Source organism: Nakaseomyces bracarensis (genome assembly GCF_045282275.1).
Source record: "Nakaseomyces bracarensis strain CBM3 chromosome Unknown Scaff12_0, whole genome shotgun sequence".
In the NCBI taxonomy this organism is placed as follows: domain Eukaryota; kingdom Fungi; phylum Ascomycota; class Saccharomycetes; order Saccharomycetales; family Saccharomycetaceae; genus Nakaseomyces; species Nakaseomyces bracarensis.
The window spans coordinates 1,242,806-1,262,835 of NW_027263958.1; the positions used below are offsets into that span (position 1 = coordinate 1,242,806).

The window sequence follows — 20,030 nt, forward strand, 5'->3', positions numbered from 1 at the left end:
TTCAGTTATATATTCCATATATAATTTTTTTACACTTCATAGATAATATTTATTTGCATTCTTACTTTATTATAACCAGATTACGTGGTAAAAAATATAGGTGTAAAAAAGGACTGTATATTATAAAAATTCCAATTAATATGTATACTAGATTACTAATTACTTTTAAAAAATCGGTAAAGAGAAGATATGCCTATTTAATTGATATATCAGATCAGTAGAATGTAGCAAAAGGATTGGCATTTTCATGGCCTTTATATAGGACACCACTAGAGCCAGTATTGCTATTTTTATGTCTGAATGTAAAACCTATTAGTTTGGAGTCTACTTCAGAATCGTCAACCATAGCAGCCAGTTTGTCCTGCCTTTTGAAAACATCTGCATACTTAGCCATATCAGCTTCGTTAGTGAAGTCATCAAAATAACCTGCATCAGTCTCACTGTCCAATTGTGGTGTGAATGGGGGAGATAACTGTCTTAGGGTATCAAAATTTATTTCACGGAAGTAATTCATGCGCTTTACGTGCTCAAATGACCTTAACCTATTTATTGGATCAGCTATCAATCTTGTAATCAGCTCCCAAGCACGATCAGAAATAGCAGATCTACCATCATTGAGGTATGGTCTACTTAATGTACGTTTCCAGTGCCTTAGATTTTCATATGTTTCATTTGTAGTTGAACCACTGAATGGTGTATAGCCCACTAAACTTTCAAATAGCATACAGCCCAGTGACCAATAATCTACGGTATAATCATATTTTTTCCCTTCTAGGACTTCCAATGCCATATAATCTGGAGATCCAACCATAGAGTTGGCATAATTGACTTCTTTTTGTCTTAGAGTTTGATAGATCCGTCTTCTATCTTCTATCGATTTTTCAGTAAATGCAGGAAATTCTAAGTTTTTCACTTCTTCTAATCTGATCTTCATACTTTCAATTCTTTCGTTGGAAACAGTACCAGCTGCAAGACCAAAATCAGTTAATTTTATATGACCTTCGGCATCTATTAAAAAGTTTTCTGGCTTTAAATCTCTGTGCGTGTAACCTAAGTCATGTAAGGCATTTACAGCACAAAACATTTCGCTCAAATAGAACCGAGCATGAGGGCTTCTCAGAGTTTTAGTGTTGATCAGTAAAGTTCTAAAATCACCACCAGGTACGAATTCCATGGCCAGGTATAAACTTTCTGGATCCTGGAAAGCGTATAACAGCTTAACCAACCAATCTGATCTGGTAGTCGTCAGAATATCTCTCTCAGTAAGTATATGATTCGTTTCATTCAGCTTGACTAGTAATTTTTTGTTCAAAATCTTCAACGCGCAGACCTCTTTGGTATCTTTCTTCCTAGCCAAGTAAACCTGTCCGTAACCACCTTGCCCAACTTGTGTAATCATCTCAAAGTCCCTATTCTTGGGTTTCAGTCTCCTTTTTCTCAAAACATCGTGTTCTTTCTGTAAGTATTTACTCCATTCTTCATTCAATTGCTCATCCGATACTGCATTATGCTCCTTGTACTCTTGTATATTGGCTATCATTTGCTTCGTACGTTGTCTCCGACTGATCACATAGTCAAACATGTCACAATAGTAGTCTAAAAAGTACATCTGACAAACGCTAACCAACCGCTGCGTCTTGTTAGATGTGGCCTTCTTATAAAATCCAGCAGGAAGCTTCTTAGGCGAGTTTATAACCCTTTCCTTAGGATGTTTCGATTGAAATACACTTTTCGTGGGAGAACCTGAATTGCTCCCGTAACCTACACCATTTTCCTTAAAACGGGTGGGAGTAGCAGGCAAATCCATAGACTTCTTAAAAGGAGTATTACCAGTGGCAGGAGACAGCCCATTCAACCCCAACTGACTAATATTCCCCGTTAAATCCTCAATATCCTCACGCGCATTATTTCTTCTAAACATCGTCCTAATTTCACTTCTTCTCACAAAAAAAAAGAATGGCCTACTAGGAATAACAATGACGTAGCGCTCCTATATCTCAGTCCTTAATAAAACGAGCTGAGTACCTACAAACTAAATAGTAAGGCATTCATCAGTACATGGATTTTTGATTCGATATGCCTTTAAAAAAGCCAAACTTTTTTTGTTTGCTTTTTGATCCTGATCCGCCGTAATATGTGACTTAATTTGGAAAAAAAAAATTTTTTTCAAATTTTGCGATGAGCTCATCGCAAAGCATTAATCAAAGTATTAGTTATATTAAATTTAGAGAGTAGTCTTTATTTGTAATTTTATATTAACTGGTGAATTGTTTTTGCATTATTGTTGTTATAAGTCTTGAGAACTAGCTTGATTTTTTGCAGTGAGGAATAACAAAAATTTATAGTGGAAACATGTCTAACATTGTGGGTATTGAGTATAATCGTGTTACGAACACAGTATCTACTGATTTCCCGGGATACTCTGCTGATGGGTCTAATGCCTGGGATTTGGAGAAGTTCAAGGAGACGTTTAACGTTGAGGTATCTAGCAGTGAGGAAAGAGAGTTGAACTTTGATATGATTGGTATTGACACTTCTTTGGCCAATGCGTTCCGTCGTATTATGATATCTGAGGTGCAAGCAGTTGCTCCAGAATATGTATACTTTTACAATAACACTTCTGTGATACAGGATGAAGTACTTGCCCATAGAATTGGTCTGGTTCCTTTGAAGGTAAACCCTGACAAGTTGGAAGAGCTCGACAAGAGCGACCCAGCTAACCCACAATTCGAAGACACAAACACCATTGTTATGGAACTGAGAGTTGCCTGTACAAAGAACCCAAACGCTCCTAAGGATTGTACCGACCCAACGATTCTATACAACAACGCACATGTTTATGCCCGTGATCTAAAGTTCAAGCCTCAAAATAGTCAAGTAGAGACTTTTGCCGACGAACCAGTGGTACCTTGCGACCCAGATATCTTACTTGCTAAGCTAAGACCTGGTCAAGAAATTGATCTAGTTGCACATTGTATACTAGGTAAGGGTGCAGACCATGCTAAATTCTCTCCAGTTTCCACTGCTTCATACAGACTTCTTCCACATATTGAAATTTTAGAACCAATCACAGGTGATGCAGCAAAGAGATTCCAGGCCTGTTTCCCAAAGGGTGTCATTGGTATTAACGGCAAAGGAGAAGCTTTTGTGCAAGATGCTAGAAAGGACACCGTCTCTAGAGAAGTACTAAGACACGAAGAGTTCGCTAACAAGGTTAGACTAGGTAGAGTAAGAGACCACTTTGTATTTAATGTTGAAAGTACTGGTGCCATGCGCCCAGAAGAGATATTCCTAAAATCTGTCAAGGAACTGAAGAGAAAAGCAACATACTTGAGAAACTGCCCAATTACTCAATAAATATATTATTAAACGGATAATAAAGAAAACCCCCATGGAAAATACTAACCCTCGGTTAATTAACGCACCATTGCATAGAATGCATTGATATTATATCAAGAATGCCACTGAGTGAATATCACTTATAATATCAACTCAAACTTATATATTTTTATACTGTAAAATATTAGTAGGAAAAGAACCCTTTATTTTTTTTGCTGGGAACGCATTATAAATAAATAGGCTTCCATATGTGAAGCTCTAACTATGTAGTTACAGTTGTTGTTTCTTATTAAAGTATCTGCTATATGTATGATGCTATCTATATTATCTATTGGATTTTTACACCATAGGGCTGGTATCGTATGGAAGTTTTTCGTACAGGAGGTCGTCAATAGTCTGATGCAAATTAATAACGGTCAAATGAACGTTGCCGTCGTATCCATCACTAGTGAGGTAGTTTGTGTCTTCGTCTTCAATATGATCAAGCTCTCCAAAATTTACACATGTTACACAAAATAGCACATATTGTACAACCAATGTTAGAAACTCAAAGAAGATAATTCCTAAATTACCGCTCAGGTTGGAATTCGGAAGTGAATCGCCAATAATCTGAAATGTTGCCCCGCCCCTCCGTTCACCCTCCAGCATGTATTTACCGTATATGAATGGTGAGGGAATCCCACGGTGCTCATCCTGTTTGTCAAGGTATACTCCGTCACCTACATCGAAGAAATTTGTAGGGAAGACAATGGCCATAAGTATGTATATTATATTGACAGGAAGCACCATATTGAATAATATTGCTCTAATTTTCCTCTTTAGAAGGTCTAGCTGATTTTCGGAAGGTAATTGCTCACCTTCAGTAGAGTTATCATTACTGTCTGTATCTGGGAAACTACCTGGAAAGTTCATCCCCATATTGCGCGGTACAGCTGATGTTCTGTTAATAAGGAATTGTGAGTATGTTTTATCAGGAAACGGCGATAGTAAAAGTGCCTGCACTAAACATCTGAATAACAAACTGAAAAAATTAGTCCCATACTTCATATACTTGAGAACTATGATCAGGTACCCGAGGAAACCTAACTTGAAGACCAGATTTCGACTAAAATTTCTTTTCCGTAGATCATATATACGTTTATTACCAACTTCGTCTTGTGACATTGTAGTGTTTCATATAATTATAAGCCCTATTTTATCCAAGGCACAGCAATAAGTCTAATTCCAATTAACTTGTGCCTGACAGTTTTTCTCAAGATGATGTAGTAAAAAAAGCTCCTGCTCCCTTAGAATTTTAATGCAGTTCAAATCGTGCGTCCGTTAAACAAAACTGCAGCTAACCTTCTTATCTATCTCAGATGTAGTTGGTAGCCCATGCTAAAACTAACTCATCGAGTGAACCCTTTATATGAAAAGAGCCCTTTTCTGTCATCACCTTTAAAAAAAATACAGTGGCACCCGGCTACGGATTTTTTATCAGCCAAAAAATAAGTTGCCACTTGCCAGAATTGAACTAGCGACCTTTGCATTACAAGTGCAACGCTCTACCACTAAGCTAAAGAGGCAAATTATATGGAATACTTTACTGGTGTTCGAGATTTGTCCATATGGTATGTGTTTACCATTCAGCATAAAATAATAATATTTACATGTAATAAATATATAAAGAATAAATATACTATTCACATAACTAATAATAAGTAATAATATTTGAAACATAAAATGAACCTACGCGAGGGTATTACAATTAAAGAAGAAGAATGAGGTCTCCAAAAACTCATAACATTAGCCCAGTCCTTCTAGATTTTTCAATTAACGTTTTAATATTGTTTTGTGTACATGTACATATGGTGTATTTCTTTTGCATTGATATTTATATACTTATTCATAATTATATATTATATCTTTTTATGGGGGGAGTGTAGTAGGATTTTCATAAACGGTCAGAACCTGTCAATCTAACAGCAGCACCGTACTTTTGTAGTTTTGTAAGGAGACCATCACCTTGCTTAACCAACAAACTGTACTGCGCATTCTTGTTATCAGGTCTGTTTGTTTCTACTATTCCGTTAACTCTATCAATAACACAATTTAGTTGTCTGTTAGGGATGAACTTTCCTAGGTCCTTGTCCAAGAACTCAACCGAGACACCAAAGGCACTGGCCATGGACTTCAATGACAAGGTCTTGTATGACTCTAGTAATTGAGCGTATACTTTTCTTCTCATCTCTCTAACAAAATAATCAGCGTGACTGTTTAAGTATTTGGAAGGAAGCAATACCTTGTCGTATGTCTCAAGCAGGAATGGGAAATAGCTGGCGTAGTCAGATGTGTACAACGAAATGGTCAATGAAGAGATGGATTGCAAAGCTGGGGTGGTATTGATTAGTGATAGCAATTCAGGGGAGTCGACTACCTTAGATTTTAGATCTGTTCTCTCCAATGCAAAGAGACCTGCTACAGAAGCGTATGTGGCAATGTTTTCGTAAGAGGTCAGTTCGACAGAGGTAAATGTAGCCAAAGAGTCTACTAACAGGTTAGCGGCCTCTTTGAAGTCTCTGACCGCTAGACAGTGGATACCCTTGTATGTCTTATATCTGTTCCTCCTCTCCCAGTCACCACCTTTCTCAATCATGGCATTGGTCTGGGCTAGTTTCTCCTTCACAAACAGCTGGTCGTTATAGAAGAAACCCAGTCTCGTAATGGTCAACATCACATCAATCTTCGCACCTGTGGAGATAGCCTTCTCTAGTGCCTTCTCCAGGGTCTCCTGGGCATTAACACGATCACCAATTTGCGCATAGTACTCACCCAGTGTGATCCACGCCTGAGCTCTTTCCAATTCACCCTCGTCATTCTCCTCAATCTCCGTTATCCTCTTTTTCAATTCAGTAACTTTGGTCTGGTTCTTCTCGCTCAATTTATCAAACAGACTCCCATCAAAAGTCAGCACACCCTGCGGAACATACTCCTCGCACAGGTACTTGTAATACGGAGCCATCTCTTCTTCCTCAACCAACGCCATCAATTTCTCCAAAGCATCCTTGTGCAAAGGCTGCAACTTCTCTTGCGTCAGCAAGAACGCCAACTCACTAGCCTCATAGTTAGGAACCTTGTTCACAGTAGGATCCAAGTATTGCACTTCCTCCTCCTCGTCTTGCTCAATCTTCTTGTTGTCACTCATCCCTTGCTATTCTTCTTTACAGTTATCTTAATGCTTTATCAATATAGATATCGAGACGTCGAATCCAACAGTCCAACTCGAAACGGTTCTTATATTGTTTCCCACCCTTTTGCCACTTCCCATTTAAATTTTCCCCTTCGAAGGGAAGCGAGCCCTTTGAAAAAAAAAAATTAGCTTAAAAGTGCAAAGTGAGCTTTAACTTGGACTCATCTCGATTTGATTCTAAACCTACAAAACGGTCTATCAAGTCTCGAGTGCTTTTTGTTGCTTGCTGGCTATTTATTGGAAGGGTGTAGAGAGTATAGGATAAGAAAGAGAGGTGACAAGAAGAAAAAAAATGAGTGTTGTACATCCTGATACTGATCAGTATCCGTTTAAGTTTGAGCCGTTTCTGAGGCAGGAGTACTCGTTTGCGCTTGATCCCGATAGGCCGGTGTGTGAGCACTATAACTATAAGGTTGGGCCTAGCTCGTGTCCGAATGGTGTGCATTGTCCGAAGAAGCATGTGTTGGGTATATTTCAGAATAAGATAGTGTGTAAGCATTGGTTGCGTGGTCTGTGTAAGAAGAACGATAACTGTGAGTATCTACATGAGTACAATCTTCGTAAGATGCCCGAATGTGTTTTCTATTCGAAGAACGGGTACTGTACGCAGTCGCCAGAGTGTCAGTACTTGCATATTGATCCTCTGAGCAAAGTGCCCACTTGTGAGGATTACGACATGGGATTCTGCCCGCTGGGTGGAGAGTGTAAGAAGAGACACATTAAGAAGGTTTTATGTCAGAGGTATATTAACGGGTTCTGTCCTCTCGGGAGGCGGGAATGCGATATGGCACATCCAGTGTTCTACATTCCTGATCCTAGCAGTTCATTGAGGATTAAGAAGGATGATGAGATAAACACCAGAAAGAGAGATGAAGAGAACGAGAGAAGGTTAAACGCAATTATAAACGGAGAAATATGATAGAAAGTTATCTAAATATAAAAAGAAAGAAGACAAAACGCTATAAAAAAAATTCTTTATCGTTATAGATATATTAGAAATATGAATGACGGTGTAATATTAAAATGCAAATAACATGATAGGTTAAATGGATGAATGTTGGAATAGTGCATTAAAGTAAAAAAAAATATGTTAAACGATGCAAAAAAAATAAATTAGTAATGAATGGAATGTTCCTGTAACAAGGGTATCGTGGAGCAAGATAATATAAATAAAACGAATTCTCTGTCAAATGAGAGCATATTTAATACAGGTTATCATTTTAGTGCTGAGTCATTAAGATAAGTTCTTCAAGGCTTACACGTTCGTTCAATATTTTCGACAGTACATCAATTTCATTGCTCCAATCATTGTACAAATCGTGACTTAAAATATTCATTGAAATAGGATCCCTTTTTGAAATTGCGTTCAGTAACCATTGAGACTTCTGTACTGGTGATGCATTAGGGATATTTCCCTTGGAGAACTGGCTGTACAATTCGTCAAAGGGCTCGAAGCCTGTTACAAAGGACATTAAGCATAATCCAACTGCATATAAGTCGGTCTCAGTAGACGGCCTATTCTTTGCATCTGTCTCCACATTTATATCGAAAGCACCTATTAGTTCTGGAGCACAATATTCTAAGGTGGTTTCTATTTGTGGATTGAAGTCTTGGTTATCTTGCTCAGGAATTATTTCAGCTGAGGTGAAATCCGCTAGATAAAACTGGGCGTTTTCTATACCATTAGTTTTAGGAATATTCAGTAGCACATTCGATGTCTTTATGTCCCCATGTATAATATTTTTAGTTTTCATATAGGATAATGCAAATAATAAATTCTTAAACAGCGACCACCAAATTTGTTTAGCAACACCAATATCGAGCGTCTTGTGGTAAATAGATATGAACCTGTTGAGGTTCATATCGAACCGTTTTAGAACGAGCGCCGGCACGGTTTCACTTGATCGCAGCTGGCGCATATGACCCTTGTTCATATATGTGATACCCTCGAAGGGCACTATATGGTTCTGAGGGTGTTGGAGAACCCGAAGGATCATAGCCTCTTTAAGAATCTGCTGTGTCTTCCTCTTCGATGTCGGGCATTTCACAACCATCTCCAAACCCGTATTATCGATCAGCTCAAATATATACGCAGCAGACCCTCTATCTAGCATCTTCCCTACTTTAATAAACTGGTTCCGGTATAAGTCGTATCTTCCAGACCCATATAGTGCATTAGCAGCGAGACCGGGTTGTCCCTCATAACACCGCAGGAGAACCTCCTGCATCGCAGGATTATGCACTACAGACAAATCGTTCTGTAAAAACCCAAGTGATGAGGGCTTCAACTTCTGAAACGAACCTTCCTCAGGCTCAGGAGACAGAGGGAAGAAAGCATCCTGCTTTCCAAATTTCTCACTAGCAACAAACGGTGAAGTCGGAGGTGTGTCCATTGCTTTTAGCTTTCATGTAAGTGTTTCCTTCTGTTACAATTATTTAGATTATTTAGTTGTTGTTGCTAATAAATATATAACTTCTTTTCTACTAAATTATGAAATCTATATCCTTATCTAAAGCCTTCCCCTTCCCTTTCCCTTTCTCCGCCCCGTGGGAAATGTTTATTTGTTTGTGTATTCAATATTTTTTTTCTCTACGTGTGTGTGTGCTCGTTTCTTTTTATTACTGGTTTATTAAGGTCTTCCCTATTTACCTCATCCCCGGGTTGGTTATTTAACCCATGCCCCAGGCTCTTTTGTGTTTTGTTTGTGGGAAGAGAAGCGGAGGGAAGAGGAAACGATGACAAAGATGCAACTCACGAAATAATCACATGAGCCCTAATATCATTCTACAACCAAATCTAATAAATCTAGTTATATAACTTCACCAACAACATACCCATCTATATAGTAATACCTTTTTCCACATTTAATTAGATTGCCTCGAGGTTTTATTATTTAAGAGCCGCTGCATAGAAGGCGATCGCGGGTACAAAGAAAAAGCGTAAATCAAAATGACGTATTTTCTATAAATTAAATTAATTTAATTTTTAAGGGTACCCTATTTATAATTTTCCCAGCAGTAACTAATTTCAATTTATTAATATCGAGTATGCTTACTGATCTTTTGTGTTGATATTTTCTTTTATATCATTGTTTACTTGGGTTATCATGTGCAGAGTGCGGTTTCATGGGCACGTAGTGAAGTAGAAGGGCCAATTCACGGAGTGTTAAGTCTAGTTCGTTTTTTTCTTTAATTAATTAATATAAAGCACAATAAAAAGTGGGGAGGGGACCAAGGAAAAGCAGAAGAGGAGCACTTGCTGACCCTCTTTTTTTTTTTCCTTTTCTCTATACTTTAGAAAATTATTGTTTTTAAAGAAATAAGAGGGTAGGGGGGGTGAGGAAGTGTCTTTCTCTCCCTTCATTTCGACTCTCAGAAGATGCCCCTTCTCTTAGAGTAGGGGGTAGGTGAAAATGATATTGGAAAAGGCTCGTAACTGGTATGTATCGGGAGCGGGGAGTTGGTTAAGAACTATTTATTAAATATATAAGAAGCTATGTAATTTATTAATTCTTTCGATTGCTCTTGTTCTTTTTTGTTAAAGTCTTGTTATTTTTGAACAACAGTACAAGTAAAAAACATTAAGAAAGTATTTTTTAAAAATGCACAAGACATATTCTTTGAGAGAAAGTAGAAAGCCTACTGCACAGGAGATGCAGACACCAGCACCACCTTCGGCTAGCACTAAGTCGAAGTTCTTCGGTAAGGGTGGTATTGCATTTACCTTGAGGAAATCAGCTGCTGGTTCTATGGGTCCAGAGTTGTCCCGTAAACTATCGAAGCTAGTGAAGACTGAGAAAAATGTGATGAGGTCTATGGAAATTGCCTCTATTGAAAAGAAGGACTCGGCTAAGATGTTATCCCTATGGGGTCTGGAGAACGACGATGACGTCTCGGACCTTACGGATAAGTTAGGTGTTGTCATCTTTGAGATGGCTGAGTTGGATGACCAGTTTGTTGACAAGTACGACCAGTACAGATTGACTTTGAAATCTATCAGAGATATCGAGGGCTCTGTTCAACCAGTGAGAGACCGTAGAGATAAGATTACTGACAAGATTGCCTTCTTAAAGTACAAGGACCCATACTCCAACAAAATCGAGACCCTTGAGCAAGAGTTAGTCAGATGTGAAGCCGAGACCCTTGTGGCAGAAGCACAGCTTTCGAACATCACGAGATCCAAGATGAAGGCAGCCTTCAACTACCAGTTTGACTCAATAATCGAACACTCCGAAAAGATTGCTTTATTGGCTGGTTACGGTAAAGCTCTATTGGAGTTGTTGGACGACTCTCCGGTGACTCCGGGTGAGACTAGGCCTGCTTACGATGGCTACGAGGCCTCTAAACAAATCATTGTCGATGCAGAAGGTGCATTGAATGAATGGACTCTAGATAACGCCCAAGTAAGACCTACTCTAAGTTTCAAAGAAAACGATGACGACGACAATGAGTATGAAGTTGAAGAAGTAGAAGAGGAAATAGAAGTAGTAGTTGAAGACCCAGACCATACTGTCGAAGATGTGGAATGAGAAAGAAAAAAACTTCCAACTTTTTAATAAGTACATGAACTTAGCTCTATTTTATTTTTATTTTTTGTTTTAGCTGCTTATAATTATATTTTGACCCAAATTGTACACATTCCAGATTAATATTTCTTATTTTTTTTTTTTTTATTCTTAGTAATAATTCTCTAACTATAATGACTTTTACTCTAATTTAATTACTTTATACTAAAATATTCTATTAATCGAGTCAACGTTCTAATATTTATTGATAATTATATATAATTCATCTAACCGTTCGTAACTAATATTTTGAAAGTAACAATTAAATTAATTGGAGTGGTAACCACGACACCCAGAATGGATTATATCTGTTAATATAATATGGCTAAAATGCTATTTTTTAATGTTTTGGTTGAGTATTGATCTCATTCCATCATTGGTTTTACGGTTGATGTACTGGTGCCCAATTCGAGGTTTTAACTTCCGTGTTGAAAAATACATCAATTTTAACTTGAAAAAAAAAAAAGTGCAGGACACATAGCTAACTAGCACGTATTACAAATTAAAACAATGGCACTACAAATACTTGGAGATCAAGTAAATCTATAAGGTATATGGCTTGTCGCAGTTCTCTGCTAAGCAATTGATATTCTACCAGACTTATAACGGTTTAAATTTAAATTACAAATCATTGATTTAAAGGGAAAAAACATAACAATAACAAGAAACAAAACAAACCATTATGGAGCAGGATTCGTATTTGAACTCTCCAGATTCTATTGATTCTAATCGTTTGGCGAAGAACTTGGCGAGATATGATCTGTTGCTGAGACGTATTTCGACAGTATCGCAAGTGAACAAGCTACGGGACATTATAGAGAAGGATCATGCTGCGCATGTGAAGAAGTTAGATCAGTATGTCAATGAGAGTCAATCGAGACACAATAGGCAGATTAGAAAACTGGAGCTGCAAAGGACAGATCTCACTGTCTCCTTGACTCAATTCCATGACACGTTGTCTGTTGTGAATAAGACAAACTCTCAGGCACAGAATATTCACGACGATATCGAAACGGTGGAAGTGGAACGTTGTCTCGTGAAGCAGACATTACAGTATGTTACTGATATCAGAACATTAAAGAATAATATATTACTATGTCACTCCGTTCTTGCTGAGGGAGATTACCAAGTGGCAGCCAGAGCAATCCAAGAGATTCATAACCTACCCAATAAGGACAAAATTATAAACTCAGAATTTTCCAAGAAGGTTATACCTTCCAGTAAGATACCTTGGGAGCCAGCTGTAATATTAGAGCAATGGTGCACACAGTTAACAGATGTATTTAAAACTAGGTTTATCAAGGCTACTGAAGATCAGAACGTTGAAGAATTGACTTTAATATTTAAGATGTTTCCCATGGTAGGTCAAGATAATCTGGGCTTGGATCTATACTCAAAGTACGTTTGTGATATTATAGCTGAAGAAAGTAGAAAGCTATTGTCTGGTGTAGCCAATGCTAATGCTGACTCAAACATTATCAGGAGACCTGGCTTTTTTTCCCAGGTACTCCTGCATCTGTTTAAAATCGTGTCTACCATCATAAACGAACATTTCAAAATTATTGCTGCATCCTATGGTGTTTCATATATGGTTCACGTCATGGCTAAAGTTCAAAAAGAAGCTGATCTGCAAGCCGGTCTGGTACTTGACATTTTTAATGATACTAGGAAAATACCCAGTGTGATAAAGGAAATCAACGAATGGAATGTGATACAAACCAAGAATAGAAGTAAATCACCCCCTGCAACTGATTCAAATAAAGAAGAGGATTCAAATCCAGGTCGCAACAGTACGGATATGTTCATGCCTGCTATATCAACAAATGATCTATCAGGTTTGGTTAATGAATTTTCCCAAATATTACAAAACTGGTCAATGTACCTAAAGTTCTACTCAGTTAGATGGAATGAATTTTCCAACCTAAAACCCGAAATACTGACACCTCCGCCCACATTACAAGCTAGTAAGTTTGCTAGTAAACTGAAGGAGGAGCATTATTTAGATAATTTCTTAGCTCTAATATTCTTTAACCTACAAAGATCTTTTGGAAGAAGTAAAACCTTGGAGGAACTGCCACAATTAAATGATTTAATCACTAATACAGTTATAAAAACTAATGACGCGCTAGCATACCCTGTCTCTTCCGTTGTTGAAGACCTAACATTACTACTCAGAAAGAGTTTAGTTTCAACGGTAAATTCAGGTAACTTTCAAGTTTTGTCTCAATTCTTAGAACAATTGATAAGATTTGCTCAAAATGATTTCCTTGTCAGATTTATGCAGGATAAATTTAAGAGTTTACAGCCTAAAATAACTTCTTCCCTGACGTTAAAGAAATATGTCCCAAAAGAAATTAGTGAAGTTAACTCACCAGATACACCATCCAGAGTAGGGTCACCAATGGCTACAAATGATAAAGGTGGCTCAAATAAATTGTCACAATTCAGCAAATTCAGCTTGAGAGGTGCTGCAGCTACCGCTTTTACAAACATCCAATCTAACTTACAGGCCGTAGTAATAGATGAGGATTCAGTTTTAGCGTTACATCACTATCTGATTTACCTGAACACCTTAAATTGGTCATCAATATTTTGTCATAGATTATTGTCAGTAGAAATTCTTGAAGACAATCCTAGATTGCTATTTGATAATTTCCCATTCAATGAAGATGCGCAAATACTAAAGGAGAGAATCATTAAATCTGAGGAGATGATAATGGGTCAAATATCGAAGTTACAGAAATGGGCTGTGAAATACTTATTCCAAAATGTCCTACAGAACAAAATGAAAGCTATCCTGACGCCGCTGTTCATTAACGGAAATGAAAGCAACTACATTGCTAATGCAGAGAACTTTGAGGATATGTCTCTTATGAGTGTATTCGTTAGGAAATGGACAGAGCTTATCACTCCATACCAAAATATTCTACATCCTGATGTATTTAGTGAATTAATATCACGTGTCGTCGACTTCTGTGTCCAAACCTTGGAACAGAAGTTTTACGCTCTTCAAGTAAATGAGCTTGGTGCTACTAAACTAGAGAAAGAGCTAAGTTTGTTCATCAGCACAGTCTGCTCTCTAAACTTCACAATGAGGAAGGAATTCACGAAACTCACTCAAATGGTGTTATTATTAGGGTTCGACGACGACGATTTCGAACTGGAAACCGGTGACATTAAGGAAGAACTCATGGATTCCATAGACTGGGTCCTGACAGCAGTCGAACGTGTTAATATAAGAAAGATGAAAGTAGATAGAAGGAAATGAACAATAAAGAAGTAGACTTGAATACTTAAAAGCATATATATATATATACCAGCGAAAACGAATTCAAAATAATCATGAGACATCTATAAAGTAGAAAGTAACTAAAACATAGTATATATCAAATTACTCAACGATATATAATCCTGTTAATTACATATAAATATTGAATATATTGATAGTAAATCCCAAAATTCATGTTTATACACCACTATACCCATCATCATTTTGTACGTATACTCATCGGATAAAAATTTCTTTCTTCTTTTTGTTTGTTTATTATTTGTGCCTCTCTGCGGACGGTTCTGTGTATTTACAGTGTAAACAAGCTAAAGTGAAAAATTTCTAAGTAAAAGCTAAGAGAGATAAAAGAACAAGGGCATCATTTGAACCTATTTCACGTCATTAGGAGCCATCGCTAGGTATTAGAAACTTAGTTAATGATTACTCCTGTTTAGTAAGTATTATAACTGCTCACTGGCACGAAAAGGAAATAAAAAAAAAGATACTAGGAAAGGGCTCTATTTACTGGCTAAAAAAGAGTTTCATTATAGCTTGAAAGGTACTGGAATAAGAAACTATCTCATAAAGTTTTAGGACAGGCGCCTGTGGGGTATTAGTGTGCCTAGAAAACGTATTTATATTGCTATTACTATATTGATTTGGAAATTATATTGCTTGTAGTATCGGAACTACAGTGATTTGAAAAGTAGCGCACTATTTGAAATAACTAATAACTAAAAGAAACCAACAGACATGGACACGTCTTTAGATTCAAGGCCGTTATCTCAGGAACATGAGGAAACTAAAGAGGAGTCAAATGACACCAGTATTATAGCTCAAGGTGAGGATTCCGTGAAAGATACATCTGTTATAAAGGATGCAGTACCGAGTATCACGATAAGCAAACCTAAAGAGGGAAACAGTAATGATCCTGTCATCGATGATGAACATGAGGTAAGTTTTCATAATTTGCTTTCTGGCCATTCCGGAGTAAGATCTAATAGCATCAGTTTAGAAGAATTTCAAGCAAACAGGAAGAAGGCCCTTGGTGAAGATATAGAAATTGGTGTCGGGACTTTTGAAAGTATAAGTGAATTTTCTCCTGACGAAATCCATGATCTGCCGACAACAGCATTGGATTTCCCTATGGATGATCATACCAATATTAGTATCCATGAAGCAATTGCAGCTGACAACAATGACGATTCAATTGCTGCCAATAATGATAACTATATGGATGATAGTAATGAAAACAATCATATAAATACATCGACAGAAAAGAACTCGATTAAATCTGATAATAAAGAGCTTCAATTTAGTGACAATCATAGCGGGGAAATACCGAATAAAAATGACGATGTCCAAAAAATTGATGATGGTGACATCCAGGCAAAGACAGAGAACTCAAATGATAATGTCAATGTTAGCAAACTATCTTTTGAAAGTCTGAATGGTGATGTATTCGTGAGCGCCTCAAATGAACCTAACACTATAGAAGAAGGATTCGAACTACATTCAAGTAGACGTCCATCCGATATATCCAATAATGATGGACAACTTCAGGAGAGCCGACAGCCATCAAGTAATAATACTCCAAAATCAGACAATGAGGGGTCGCTTGGAAATGTGAATCTGATAGAAAATGAGGAATCAATAGACAATGTGAAGTTAAAAAACGATGTGAAATCTTTAGACACTGGAAAATCTTTAGACAATGTGCAGGCGATTCACGAGAACGAAAAGACCGAACAAATATATGAGTTTAACAATAAAGATAATACAGATAGTTTGGCTTCAGATACAGCAATAGATGGCGTCAAAGATCCCATTATAGATGAGAATGAGAACGAAAAATTAAGTAATTCCAATGACTCGGACATCAAAAGTCCTGAAAAATTCAATGAAACTAGTAATACAGGTACTCCTCCGAAAAATGAGGACAGTAATATACTTGCAGAGAATGACAGCACGTCTGGTACTATAAATATTGAAGTAAATGACACCAATCAAGCACAACATCCTACAGTTACCCAAGATGAAGTCATTGGTTCCACCATAAACAGTGAAAGTGACAACCAACAAGAAGGACTTGAGTCTGATGTATCTAATTTGACGAAAGCAATAAATCCACCTAACCTAAACGATCCTGAACAGGGAAACTCAAATAATACATCTGAAGAAGAAACTAAACATAACAATATTCATAATGGATCACCTGTATCTACCGAAGACATACTTCCAAATAGCTCTAATGTAAAAATTACCTTGGAGCGGCAAACTGAAGTAGGAGATAATAGTAATAACATTACGAAAAATGACATAACTAATAGATCAGAAGGAGATATTGGGAACAAATCAGAAGAATCATCAGAGCCTAATGGACATCCTAAATCGGATTCTGCACTTCAAATGGGTCCTCAAGAATCTCTTGGAGACATAAACGAGTCAAATAATAATGAAAACGAAGAGCACCACACGGAAATCAGCGATGCCGATATATCCCATCTTGATGAAAAACATGGCAGTATTTCTGACACCGACATCAATAAGATTTCCACTGAAAATAAATACGGTATCGCCGGGAGTGTACTAGAACCTAGTCATTTAAATGATAAAGAAAGCGGTACTGAGAAAAATAGTGAAAATGGTACACTGGAGTCAAATCCTAAGCTAGAGCTGCCTGAAATAGATACTCCTCTTGATCTTCATGAGACAGAAAAAGATAAGGCGGAGGAAAATATGAAGCTAGACTTACCAGAAAATTTAGATCACGATCAATTAGTTAAACTTCTAGAGCTTGATACCAAACATACCGATATTTTTGAAGATAATGAAATGCTTGATGATGGCCTTGAGTACGAAGACAAGGATACGGAAGTTAAGGCTGAGAATACACACAATGATGAAAACAAAATTGAAGATACTCCCTTGCCTACTAATACCGAAACGCAGACTTCAATTCATTCCCAAGAACGAGAAAGTGGTGCTCCAGCCAAAAACTTAGATTCTAAGGACATAGAATCTTCTACAAAAGAAAAAATAGATTCAACTTCTACTAACGAAGAAAAAACTTTTTTATCTGAAGTTGATAAACATATTGAAGATAGAAAATCACACCTAGAAACTGATGGAAGAAATGAAGCTGCAAAAACACCACCGTTAGTACCGATGAAAGATGATGAAGTTTCGCCAGGTCAGCCGCTGATAAATGACGGTATTGGACATTCTAGAGCATCTCTTGCTGCTCCACTCACAAAGGACCACTTGTCCTTAAAGAATGACACCAACTCTAATACTCCTGCTTCAATAATTAATGAGAAGAACAGCCTTCTTTATCCAAAAAGGCAAAATTCATTAACTCCAATGGTCTTCCAACAACATGAAATTAAAAACCAACAAACGATTCCAGAAAACCCTCTTGCATCTAAAACTGGGGATACTAGCGAACAAAATTCAAATACTAATCAACCTACAATATTTGCTTATGCCAGATTAGATTTTCAGAGCTTTACGTTCTATGTGCAAACTCTACATGCAATTATTGGAAGAAGATCTGAAAATGATTTCTCACATAAGGTTGATGTAAACCTTGGTCCGTCTAAGGCTATTTCAAGACGACATGCACAAATATTCTATAACTTTGGTACTGGAAGATTTGAGCTGTCAATAATTGGAAAAAATGGTGCTTTCGTTGATGATATTTTTGTCGAGCGTGGCAATACGGTACCACTTAAAAATAAGTCAAAAATTCAAATAGGACAAATTCCTTTCCAATTCATACTTCCGGAACCTGATGTTGTACCCTCGCCAAAAAAAGAAGATGTTATTAAGCCAGATACGAAACCAGAAGTTAAACAAGAGGAAAAAGAAGAAGAAGTAATAAAAAAGCAAGAAAAAAAAGAGGATAATAAACAGGACACGAAAGAGGATATAAAAGTGAATAAAATCGATGAAACTATCTTGGTTAAAAAAGAAATTGAAAGTGAAAGCGCTAAAAAAGATAAGCCAGCTCCACCAAAGCCGTCACCTAAGAAAACTAAACCTAAACCACCACCACCTCCAAAACCTAAAAAGCCTGCAAAACAACCTAAGAAAGTTTACAAACCGGAGGAGATTCCTCCTGAATACAGAGTAAAACCTACCTCTAACTATTCTACAATGTTAACCGCCTGTATTAGAAAATACTCGAAAGAGAAAGGTATGTCTCTTTCCGAAATTTATGCGGGTATAAGGGATCTTTATCCTTACTTTAAGTATTGTCCTGATGGTTGGCAAAGTTCAGTTAGACATAATTTATCATTGAATAAATCCTTTAGAAAAGTCTCTAAGGAAGGTAAAGGTTGGCTATGGGGCTTAGATGAACAATATATAAATGAACGTGAAATCCTGAAACAGAAACAGAAGGAAGTGATAGAATCGAAGCAACAAACCACACAAAGCAAACCAGAAACTACAAAAAAGACTATCACTAAAACGACACCTGCCACAACATCAAAAGTTGTTAAAAAACAGAACATCTCTCAAACGCTTGCTGCTAATAGAGCGAATTCTAATAAAAGTCCAACTATGGACGATCATCAGAGGACTATGAAATACTTACAGGAGCAACTAGTCATTTTAACAAAGGATAGAAAAGGACTATCCAAGCAAGTGATAGCGAACATTCTAACACAAGCATTAGCAATGACTATAAACCAAGTCACACAGGCAGCTAAAAGCAAAGGAATATCTGGCAATCCTTTAACTGCTCTTATGGATAAGAATCCTCAGCACCTCAATTTGATCCTGGCTGCTGCTGTAAATGCTGCAACTGCTAAAATCACCAATGGTGAAGTGAAGCAACTTGTACACTTGCCTTCAATTAATTCAGCCTCGAAAACTACTGCAAAACCTAGACAAACTGTCACCAAACAAGAAATGAAGAAGCCCACACTAGCAAAATCACAATCCTTGCCTAAACCAGCAAAAGCTCCCACACCCCCTATTAAAACTACACTTGGAAGCTCTTTTGACCCCACATCTCTATCAAAGTTTTTCCAACCTAAGCAGGCTGTAAGGACTATTTCTGCTGTACCAACAACTGATAATAAAGTAATTCCTTCAAAAAGAACTCGAGATGACATTAAAACTAACAATGAAGAAGATAGTGAGGAAAGCTCGTCTAGTTCTGGTAGTAGTGAAAGTGATGATGATAGTGAAAGTGGTAGTGATAGTGACAGCAGTGATTCTGATTCTGATGAAAGCAGCAGTGACAGCAGTAGTGAAGACGACAGCAGCGATGATAGTGACGATGATTCCGACGATGGAAATAATTCAGGATCTTCGGATAACAAAGAAGACGAGAAAGACAACGAAGATGAGGATGAACGTGAACGTAAGAAGTTAAAATCTCAAGAAAGTGCAATTGAAAGTCTACTGGAAGAGGAGGACGCAGCTTTTGATTTCCCTAATGATTTAGACGATCCTGTTGGTGAACTAGACGATGATGATGTTGGTAGCCTGGATTTCTGATTCATTTTAAAATTAATAAAACAACAACAAACAATACAAAACAGAACAATGTTCCATTGTTACTTCACATTCTCTTTTGGCCTACAGGAGGCTCGGAGACTACCGATAGAAATGCTAA

General features: G+C 37.2%; 9 protein-coding genes across 9 annotated transcripts; 5 read left to right on the forward strand and 4 right to left on the reverse strand.

The window, feature by feature from the left end:
- Positions 1-214: 214 nt before the first annotated feature.
- DBF20 (serine/threonine-protein kinase DBF20) lies at positions 215-1,921 on the reverse strand (the record flags this gene model as incomplete). The annotated part of the gene is made up of 1 exon (XM_071054096.1): positions 215-1,921. One exon carries the CDS (start codon positions 1,919-1,921, stop codon positions 215-217), a length of 1,707 nt encoding a protein of 568 aa, XP_070910508.1.
- Positions 1,922-2,352: 431 nt separating this feature from the next.
- On the forward strand, positions 2,353-3,357 carry RPC40 (DNA-directed RNA polymerase core subunit RPC40; the record flags this gene model as incomplete). The annotated part of the gene is made up of 1 exon (XM_071054097.1): positions 2,353-3,357. The coding sequence occupies one exon, from the start codon at positions 2,353-2,355 to the stop codon at positions 3,355-3,357; it is 1,005 nt and encodes a 334-aa protein (XP_070910509.1).
- Positions 3,358-3,678: 321 nt separating this feature from the next.
- GLD1 (Gld1p) lies at positions 3,679-4,503 on the reverse strand (the record flags this gene model as incomplete). The annotated part of the gene is made up of 1 exon (XM_071054098.1): positions 3,679-4,503. The coding sequence occupies one exon, from the start codon at positions 4,501-4,503 to the stop codon at positions 3,679-3,681; it is 825 nt and encodes a 274-aa protein (XP_070910510.1).
- Positions 4,504-5,272: 769 nt separating this feature from the next.
- Positions 5,273-6,523, reverse strand: RPN7 (proteasome regulatory particle lid subunit RPN7; the record flags this gene model as incomplete). Its single annotated transcript, XM_071054099.1, has 1 exon — positions 5,273-6,523. The coding sequence occupies one exon, from the start codon at positions 6,521-6,523 to the stop codon at positions 5,273-5,275; it is 1,251 nt and encodes a 416-aa protein (XP_070910511.1).
- A 337-nt stretch (positions 6,524-6,860) lies between these two features.
- On the forward strand, positions 6,861-7,487 carry YTH1 (cleavage polyadenylation factor RNA-binding subunit YTH1; the record flags this gene model as incomplete). The annotated part of the gene is made up of 1 exon (XM_071054100.1): positions 6,861-7,487. One exon carries the CDS (start codon positions 6,861-6,863, stop codon positions 7,485-7,487), a length of 627 nt encoding a protein of 208 aa, XP_070910512.1.
- Positions 7,488-7,788: 301 nt separating this feature from the next.
- Positions 7,789-8,961, reverse strand: ISR1 (putative protein kinase ISR1; the record flags this gene model as incomplete). The annotated part of the gene is made up of 1 exon (XM_071054101.1): positions 7,789-8,961. The coding sequence occupies one exon, from the start codon at positions 8,959-8,961 to the stop codon at positions 7,789-7,791; it is 1,173 nt and encodes a 390-aa protein (XP_070910513.1).
- Positions 8,962-10,170: 1,209 nt separating this feature from the next.
- RNJ42_03938 (Eisosome component PIL1/LSP1 family protein) lies at positions 10,171-11,097 on the forward strand (the record flags this gene model as incomplete). Its single annotated transcript, XM_071054102.1, has 1 exon — positions 10,171-11,097. One exon carries the CDS (start codon positions 10,171-10,173, stop codon positions 11,095-11,097), a length of 927 nt encoding a protein of 308 aa, XP_070910514.1.
- A 718-nt stretch (positions 11,098-11,815) lies between these two features.
- COG4 (Golgi transport complex subunit COG4) lies at positions 11,816-14,401 on the forward strand (the record flags this gene model as incomplete). Its single annotated transcript, XM_071054103.1, has 1 exon — positions 11,816-14,401. One exon carries the CDS (start codon positions 11,816-11,818, stop codon positions 14,399-14,401), a length of 2,586 nt encoding a protein of 861 aa, XP_070910515.1.
- Positions 14,402-15,154: 753 nt separating this feature from the next.
- FHL1 (Fhl1p) lies at positions 15,155-19,912 on the forward strand (the record flags this gene model as incomplete). Its single annotated transcript, XM_071054104.1, has 1 exon — positions 15,155-19,912. The coding sequence occupies one exon, from the start codon at positions 15,155-15,157 to the stop codon at positions 19,910-19,912; it is 4,758 nt and encodes a 1,585-aa protein (XP_070910516.1).
- Between the last annotated feature and the right edge of the window lie 118 nt (positions 19,913-20,030).